The following is an 8,876-nucleotide window of genomic DNA, read 5'->3' on the forward strand; positions in this document are numbered from 1 at the left end:
GACATTTGATGAACTTGTTGGAAATGAGATTGCATGGCTGTGTGCTCGATTTTATACACTGTGCCTGAAATAGCCGAATCCACTCATTTGAAGGGGTGTCCACATACTTTTGTATATATTGTGTATATGTTCAACACAACACCAATCATCAAAATGTATCACCCCCTACCTTACTTTACAATAGACAACGTTACAGTTGTATTTAATCATTGATATATTACTGAACTCTTAGTGTTGGCTTAATTGACCTTTTATACACTATAATAATTTGGGACTGGAGTAGATTGTGCCCGGAACCAGTAGCTAGTAGGAACTGTCTGTGCACAGCAGTGGTTCCACTCGAACAGTAACAGAATGAGCACACCACGGTCACATTGACCTGACGATACCGAACAGAAATATACATGTCAAAAAACAGACAACATGTATTCAAAGAAGTTTGGACGGTTCATCTTAGGGTTTTGTACCCGCTGTTTAACAAGTGTAGTGAATGGCACTTCAACTCGGACTACAGTCAGCTGGACTTCAGTATGTAAACATCACACGCAGTTTCTGGAGCGTCGCTCTCAAATTGGTTTCGCGGTTGTGAGGTATGGTACAATTACATTTTAGTTTGCAGATGTGGTATGAGGGTCTTAGCGATTGCACATGGACTCCGTTTCTCTAACTAACTCCATTCTGACGGTGAATTACTCTATCTTGTAGCCTATATTCATGACCAAAATAGCCTTGTTTAAGTGTGTAGGGCACTGTCTATTGTGCTGCTACAGTGCAGAGGAGATGGGCTACAGATTTCGCAACAACCTTGTAACTTCAAAAGCACTCAAAGGTCTCTCAGCATTTTAACTTGATGTTTAATGTAGTATAGCGTAATATAAGCAGAATTCAATATAATTCCAATGCATGAGCCCCCCCCCCAAATAGTTCGCCCTCACTGCCCCCTTAGTCAATTTATCCTGCCGTTGCGTCCGGTGTGTGCACTAAGGAATATATGACCCAGCCATTGTGAGCTCTACGCTGTGTGATTGCAATAGAGACGACCTGGGACGTCCCCAATGTCTAATACATGTCAGTATTTGAGTAGCCGATGACAACTGTTTTGCATCTGTAGGATTCGCTCCGCCTCCAAGACCACTGTGGACCCAAATGAGGTGAAGAGGTTCCAGCTTCTCGCCGACAAGTGGTGGAACGAGCAGGGAGACTTCGCAGTCCTCCACTCAATGAACGACCTCAGGGTGCCTTTCATACGGTGCGTGTGTGTGTATGCCTGTAGTTTATCCACCCCCATTATTCACGCCATTGCATATTAAAGATGCCACAGTGACCCAGTGACTTGGGGCTACTTTAGACGTAGAATCTATGTCAGAGCCAGTCACAAATCTTCACGGATCCACCTGTACCCGAATACTCGGGTTTGGATTCACAATTCAAAATAATGTCATGGGTCGGCTCTGATATTGTCACAGGTCTATGGTATATGTAATTTGAACTGACTTGTCCGGAAGAGCCCATATAGATCTGAACATGACTGCTGTAGTAGAGAGCGAGAGAGAGAGCAATTTGTTAAATTATGCTAATGCTCTTGCTTTTCACGAGAGTGGAGAGTGGATTCTAAATCATTCAAAGCGGCAATTAGCTACAGTCATAGAGCCTCGCTCTGTGTGTGGCAAAAGTTAGATATCTACCGTAAATTCCGGACTATAAGCCGCAACTTTTTCCCCCAGGCTTTGAACCTCGCGGCTTAAACAATGACGCGGCTAATATATGGATTTTTCCCGCTTTCAATTTTATTTTTCAAAAAAAAAACATTCTGTGACGTGCTCAGTTTTTTGGCGGCATGAAGCTTTCATTAGACCAATGAAATTGCCGAACGGGTTAAGGTCAAACAAGTTTTTTGTTTACTGTTTAGATTAAATCGAGCGCTCTCAAACTTCTCATCATTCTGATTACGGTAGTCATTTTGTCACCCTCATCATGGCAAAGACACGGAGAAATGCATATGATGCAGCTTTCAAGTTGAAGGTGATTGATCTGGCTGTTGGAAAAGGAAATAGAGCTGCTGCACGGGAGCTTGGTCTTAATGAGTCGATAAGACGTTGGAAACAGCAGCGTGAGGAATTGACTCAGTGCAAAAAGACAACTAAAGCTTACTGCTAATTTTGTATTTTTTGTTACAAGCCGTGTTTCGTTAAAGCCTGTGTAAAGTTAATTTGTTTTAATGTACCGGTAGGCACCTGCAGCTTATAGACATGTGCGGCTTATTTATGTTCAAAATAATATATATTTTTTAATTCAGTGGGTGCGGCTTATATTCAGGTGCGCTTAATAGTCCGGAAATTACGGTAATCAATGGAAGATGTTATTTGTAACTGTAGGATTAGAAAGCCCATGCACTGCACATGCACTGCAGCCACACAATGCTGTGTACTACTCCCTTCACAGAACAGAGCAAACTGGCTCAAACCAGAATAGAAAGAGGAGTGGGAGGCCCCGGTGCACAACTGAGCCAGAGGACAAGTACATTAGAGTGTCTAGTTTGAAAAACAGATGTCTCACAAGTCCTCAACTGGCAGCTTCATTAAATAGTACCCGCAAAACACGAGTTTCAACGTCAACAGCGAAGAGGCGACTCTGGGATGCTGGCCTTTTGTGACCAGAGTTCCTCTATGGAGATGGGAGAACCTTCAGGAAGTACAACCATCTCTGCAGCACTCCACCAATCAGGCCTTTATGGTAGAGTGGCCAGACGGAAGCCACTCCTCAGTAAAACCAAGATTTAAACTCTTTGGTCTGAATGCCAAGGGTCAGGTCTGGAGGGAACCTGGCACTGTCCCTACAGTGAAGCATGGTGGCAGCATCATGCTGTGGGGATGTTTTTCAGCGGCAGGGACTGGGAGCCTAATCAGGATCGAGGGAAAGATGAACAGAGCAAAGTACAGAGAGATCCTTGATGAAAACCTGCTCCAGAGTGCTCAGGACCTCAGACTGGGACGAAGGTTCACCTTCCAACAGGACAAAGACCCTAAGCACACAGCCAAGACAACGCAGGAGTGGCTTTGGGACAAGTCTCTGAATGTCCTTGAGTGGCCCACAAGAGCTTGGACTTTAACCCGATCTAACATCTGGAGAGACCTGAAAATAACTATGCATGGACGCGACCTATCCAACCTGACAGAGCTTGAGAGGATCTGCAGAGAAGAATGGGAGAAACTCCCCAAATACAGATCTGCCAAGCTCGTAGCGCCATACCCAAGAAGACTTGAGGCTGTAATCGCTGCCAAAGGTGCTTCAGCAAAGTACTGCGTAAAGGGTCTGAATACTTATGTAAATGTGATCTGTTTTAAATTTTTAATACATTTGCAAAAATTTCTGAACTTGTTTTTGCTTTGCCATTATGGGGTAGTGTGTGTAGATTGATGAGTAACAATTTAATCAAGTTCAGAATAAAGCTGTAACGTAACAAAATGTGGAAAAAGTCGAGGGGTCTGAATACTTTCTGAATGTACTGTATGGCTCTGGGGATGGGGTGGAAAGAGTGGTTGTGTGTTTTCATTGCGTGACCTCTGACCTCTATTTCAGGGATAATCTGTTGAACGTACATGGCGGGCGGCAGCCGGGGAAACCCCTGGCAGGGCTCAGAATACTGGACGTAGGCTGTGGCGGGGGGCTGCTCACTGAGGTAAAATGTGTGTCTTTTTTTGTGTGTGTGTGAATGAGATAGATATGCAGTCTGATGCTGCTATGGACAGACTCCTATCCCTATACGCCTGCTTGGAAATTCCAATTGTTTGAATTGCAAGCTATCAAATCAGATTTAGCTACACTTTGAATGTAGCCTGTACAGTACAATTCTGCTTGTGATGCAAGCCTTTTCCTTGCTCTACTTGCTCTACCAGTTGCTAATAATATGTTTAAATGTCAACTACATTCATATTTCTTTTCAATTTGACTGGTCAGGGTTTGGTGGAAAGGACAGTTGTTTGTGTTTTGTTAGTTTTTTGATAACTTCACGTCTACAAAGGATTGCATTTGTTTCCTTGCTCTTATTTGAAGTGAACACATACCAGCAGTTTGGTTTGATTTGAGGAGACAACTTCAGGTCTGATATCGCTCTCTATCACACACACATACAGACAGACACAGAGACACACACACACACACAGTCTGTTAGACTTTAGACTGTATGAGTCTGTCTCAGAGAATCGTGTCGTTAGGGAAATTCCCTTCAGAAGAGATCAGCTGTGGAAGGATGGAGTTTGTCTGCGGGTGAGCAGGCATCACTACGCTGTAAACACACGTGCCAACGCCATACACACATTTAGCCAGAAGGGGGCGCTGCGTCTCAGGGACTTTCATCAACTCTCCTCAAATTCTCTATATCGAAATTCCTCCCAATCCCCACCGGCCACCTCTCCCTCCCCCTCTACCTTCCTTCCAGCACTTCACTCACCAAATAGACTGTTGGTGTTCTTTCAAGGGTCAGGCATTTGTAATTCTATTCTAGAATCCATATGTATAAACTCACTTTCGCTCTCTGCCGTGGCTTCATTCTATCACGTCGCTCTATAGACGGACAGTGTTCTTTTAAGGGCCAAGTATTCATCCTTTTATTCTGGAGTCCATTAGAATCCAATTAGTGCCTTCAGAAAGTATTCACACCCCTTGACTTTTTCAAAAAGTTGTTGTGTTACAGCATGAATTTAAAAATGGATTCAATTGAGACTGTGTCACTGATCTACACACAATACCCCATCATGAATTTAGTTTTCATTTTTTACAAATGTATTAAAAGTTGAAACGTCTTTTATGGCAACTAAATAAGTACAGGAGTAAAAATGTGCATAACAAGTCACATAATAATCCTCAGACTCCGTGTGCAATAATAGTGTTTAACATGATTTTTGAATGACTACCCCATCCTCTGTACCCCACACACACACACTTATCTGTAAGGTCCCTCAGTCGAGACGTGAATTTCAAGCACAGATTCAACCACAGAGACCAGGGAGGATAACCAATAACTCGCAAAGAAGGGCACCCATTGGTAGATGGGTGTAAATAAAATAAAAAAAGCAGACACTGAATATCCCTTTGAGCATGGTGAAGTGATTAATCACACTTTGGATGGTGTATCAATACACCCAGTCACTACAAAGATACAGGTGTCCTTCCTGACTCAGTTGCCAGAGAGGAAGAAAACTGCTCAGGGATTTCACCATGAGGCCAATGATTTTAATGGCTGTGATAGGTGAAAACTGAGGATGGATCAACAACATTGTAGTTACTCCACACTACTAACCTCAATGATGGAGTGAAAAGAAGGAAGCCTGTACAGAATAAAAATATTGCATCTTGTTTGGAATAAGGCACTAAAATACTGCAAAAAAAGAGGGTGAGGAAGAAGAGTAGCAGAAGTGGCAAAGAAATGTACTTTTTGTCCAGAATACAAAGTGTTATGTTTGGGGCAAACACATCACTGAGTACCACTCTTCATATGTTCAAGCATGGTGGTGGCTGCATCATGTTATGGGTATGCTTGTCATCGGCAAAGACTAGGGAGTTATTTAGGATGAAAAGAAATGGAATAGAGCTACGCACAGGCAAAATCGTAGAGAAAAATCCTGGTTCAGTCTACTTTCCACCAGACACTGGGAGACACGTACCTTTCAGCAGGACAATAACCTAAAATACAAGGCAAAATATACACTGGAGTTGCTTACCAAGATGACATTGAATTTTCCTCAGTGGCCTAGTTACAGTTTTGACTTAAATCAGCTTGAAAATCAAAGGCAAGACATGAAACTCGCTGTCTAGCAATAATCAACAACCAACTTGACAGAGCTTGAATCATTCTAAAAAGAATGGGCAAATATTTGCCCAATCCCAGTATGCAAATCTCCTAAAGACTTACACAAAAACACTCACAGCTCTAATCGCTACCAAATGTGATTCCAACATTTATTGACTCAGGGGGGTTTAATACTTATTTAATCAAGATATATTAGTGTGTTACAATTTAAAAATGTTTATGAAAAGTATAATTTTTATTCCACTTTGACATAACGGGGTAATGTGTGTAGGGATCATTGACACAATTTGACAATTAAATCAATTTTAATCCCACTTTGTAACATAACAAAATGTGTAAAAGGTTGAGGTGTATGTGAACTTTCTGAAGGCACTGTATGTATAAACTCACTTCCTCTACCCTCCCTCTCTCTCTCCCAACCTCACAGCCCTTGGGTAGACTGGGGGCAGATGTGCTAGGCATTGACCCGGTGGCAGACAGTATTGGGACAGCGGAGGTACATGCGTGGCATGATCCAGACCTGCGTGGCAATGTGCGTTACCGTGCCAACACTCTGGAGGAGCTCTCTGAAAAGGGGGGGAAGGGAGCGGGGCAGTTTGATGCGGTGGTGGCCTCTGAGGTGGTGGAACATCTGGCTGACCTGGAAACCTTCGCACTCTGCTGCAACCAGGTGCTCAAGGTGGGTCATGTGACTCGTCTCACATTTGACACACTCGCGTGTGGTGTGACTGTTGTCTCTGAGAGAACAGTCACTTCATTGAGTTATCCGTGTTATCTGTGGCGTGTGAGTGATTTGTACTATCTTTTAGGTTGACCTCTGTATCGGTCCGAGGGCCAGATGCCTTCAATCTCCTGGTTCAGTGTGTTGTAGGACAAATTAGTTGAGCGAGCCCAAATCTTCCTAATCTCCTCTAATACCATTGCATCCAGATTCTCACTCTGTCTGGCCCAAATCTTTCACCCACTATTTTAATACTGACCATCAAAAATATAATTTGCTCTATACAATGTCATGTTTAAAATAGCTTCATTGGTTGAGATGTAAACCAGCTCTCATCTCTCCTTGTAACAGTTGTGTGTGTGTGTGTACGGTCTCTGTGTTAGATGAAGCATTCAAAGCCTGTCCCCTTTACCTGATCTTTCAGTAGTTTTTTTTCTATTGAATTCTTATCTGTCAAACTTGTGTCGCTGCCACTCAATTGACATTAATAGAGCCATCCGAAGCAACACACATCTGTTGGGTCACATTCATTAGTGTACACAACAACAACAACAACAACAAAAAAAAACATTTTTGCAATGGAAAAGGAAAATGACCATTTCTTATTGGACCAGGTACCAGTCCAGGTAGTCTCTCTTGGTTTGGTGCCTAATGAACACAACCCTGGGTTGTAACGGTCTCCCTACTGTGTGCAGCCAGGAGGCTCCCTCTTCATCACCACCATCAACAAGACCCAGCTGTCGTATGCCCTGGCCATCGTGGCAGCAGAGGCGCTACGCATCGTGCCCAGCGGAAGCCATGACTGGGATAAGTTTGTCAGCCCCGTGGAGCTGGAGCGCCTGCTAGAGTCCAGTGAGTCTGCCTGCTCTTCCTTCACATGCTGCTACTCCTCTTCCTCACTCTCCTCTTAGCTCTTTCTACTGTCCCTTTGGTCTTTCACTATTGTGCTGGTGCCTCTTTTTGAAGGCATACTGGTGTCTTTGTTTGGCTCATTCTTTCGTTCTCACTTTCCAATAGGAGGTTGTGTGTGACCCTCTGTCTCTCGCTCTCGTTCTCTAATCCATTCTCTCGCTTTCTGTCTTTTCAATTGTCCCATTCTCTTATTTCTCATCCTCTCTTTCTCACCCGTTCTTTTTCTGTCTGACCTATTCCTCTCTCTCTCTACTCCGTCCCAGATGGTTTCCATGTGGAGTCTATCCGAGGGATGCTGTATAACCCTCTGTCACGGGCCTGGAGCTGGACAGAGAGCACCAGCATCAACTACGCCCTGCACGCGGTCAAACTCGAGGAGGAACCGGACCCCGACGAGGACGACCCCGACGACCCCACCGTGATAGTTGCCCAAGCTAAGGCCAGACGCTGGTACAACTGACTTGACCATGGAAGAGAGTGGCCGTAAGTGGTCAGCTGCAGCACAGATCCTCTGATCTCTGAAATGAAAGGCAATGGACCTAAAAAAAACAAACAAAGCTATTGAAAGTTATAGTTCGGTGCTTGATACAAGTACATTGTTTTCTTTCAGCCAGGCCATGATTGTTCTGTGAGTTCAAGCATAATGAGTCCCTCTGAATTGTGGGAACTGTTTAAGCTTTCGAGGCTTGTCATTACAATGTCATCTGTTATGGTAGAAGTGTTCATCACCATGGTTGACATCTCAGGTCTCTGATTTACTATTGAGTGAGATGTTTTCTTCAAGTAGAGTCACAATGTGTCTGTTCATCAAAATCCATCGTGTGGATATTGTTTGCCTTTACATGCTTATTAATATCCTCCATTAGGAAATGAAATAGTTTCCTTTTAAGATTCTCTGATCTGATGATTATTCCTCTAGTGTCATTTCAACAGTGTGAAAATATAGTCCATATCAGTGATGTGGTGTTCGTTGTAAGTCCTGTGCTGAAATTCAGGATCTCAGTAGAGGGCTTTTTATATTAGAAAGTTCTTTTAGATTTTCTGTCCACATATTTCCTGCTAATCCCTGAAATATGGGAGGGGGAGATCAGGCTGCTTCTCTCTACTTCTCTCTCTCTGTAGCCATGGTGACTTTGAGATTATAATTGGCTTCTTGCTGAACTATTACATAAGACCCAAACAAGCCTCAAACTAAGATAAATCATGCTTGCAAGTTATTCTTCAAAACAGACAATCATTGGCCGGATGTTTCAAGAAGTACAGTCACAGTTGTGTGTTTGTCATATTTTTTCATTTGTATTTTTCCATTTGCCCATATATGTAGACAACCCCAGGACTATGTGCTGGAATGCAAAAAAAAAAATGTTTTTCCTCATGACATGTTATTCTAGTCACATGCCCCACTGGCTTCTAACAAATTGCATTTGTTAGAAG

At 43.2% G+C, this 8,876-nt stretch overlaps 1 protein-coding gene across 1 annotated transcript; it reads left to right on the forward strand.

The window, feature by feature from the left end:
• The first annotated feature begins 322 nt into the window (after window positions 1-322).
• Window positions 323-8,805, forward strand: LOC115177398 (ubiquinone biosynthesis O-methyltransferase, mitochondrial-like). Its single transcript, XM_029738135.1, has 6 exons — window positions 323-590; window positions 1,112-1,249; window positions 3,580-3,679; window positions 6,237-6,488; window positions 7,226-7,382; window positions 7,706-8,805. Exons 1-6 carry the CDS (start codon window positions 424-426, stop codon window positions 7,900-7,902), a joined length of 1,011 nt encoding a protein of 336 aa, XP_029593995.1. The 5' UTR covers window positions 323-423; the 3' UTR covers window positions 7,903-8,805.
• Window positions 8,806-8,876: the final 71 nt, after the last annotated feature.

The sequence above is a fragment of the Salmo trutta genome, chromosome 37, assembly GCF_901001165.1.
Source record: "Salmo trutta chromosome 37, fSalTru1.1, whole genome shotgun sequence".
NCBI lineage: Eukaryota > Metazoa > Chordata > Actinopteri > Salmoniformes > Salmonidae > Salmo > Salmo trutta.

Coding starts and splice junctions, on each gene's coding strand:
- LOC115177398 (XM_029738135.1), top strand. CDS start 424: ATGTATTCAAAGAAGTTTGGACGGTTCATCTTAGGGTTTTGTACCCGC. Junction 3,680..6,236: donor GCGGGGGGCTGCTCACTGAG/GTAAAATGTGTG, acceptor CCAACCTCACAG/CCCTTGGGTAGACTGGGGGC. Junction 7,383..7,705: donor GGAGCGCCTGCTAGAGTCCA/GTGAGTCTGCCT, acceptor ACTCCGTCCCAG/ATGGTTTCCATGTGGAGTCT.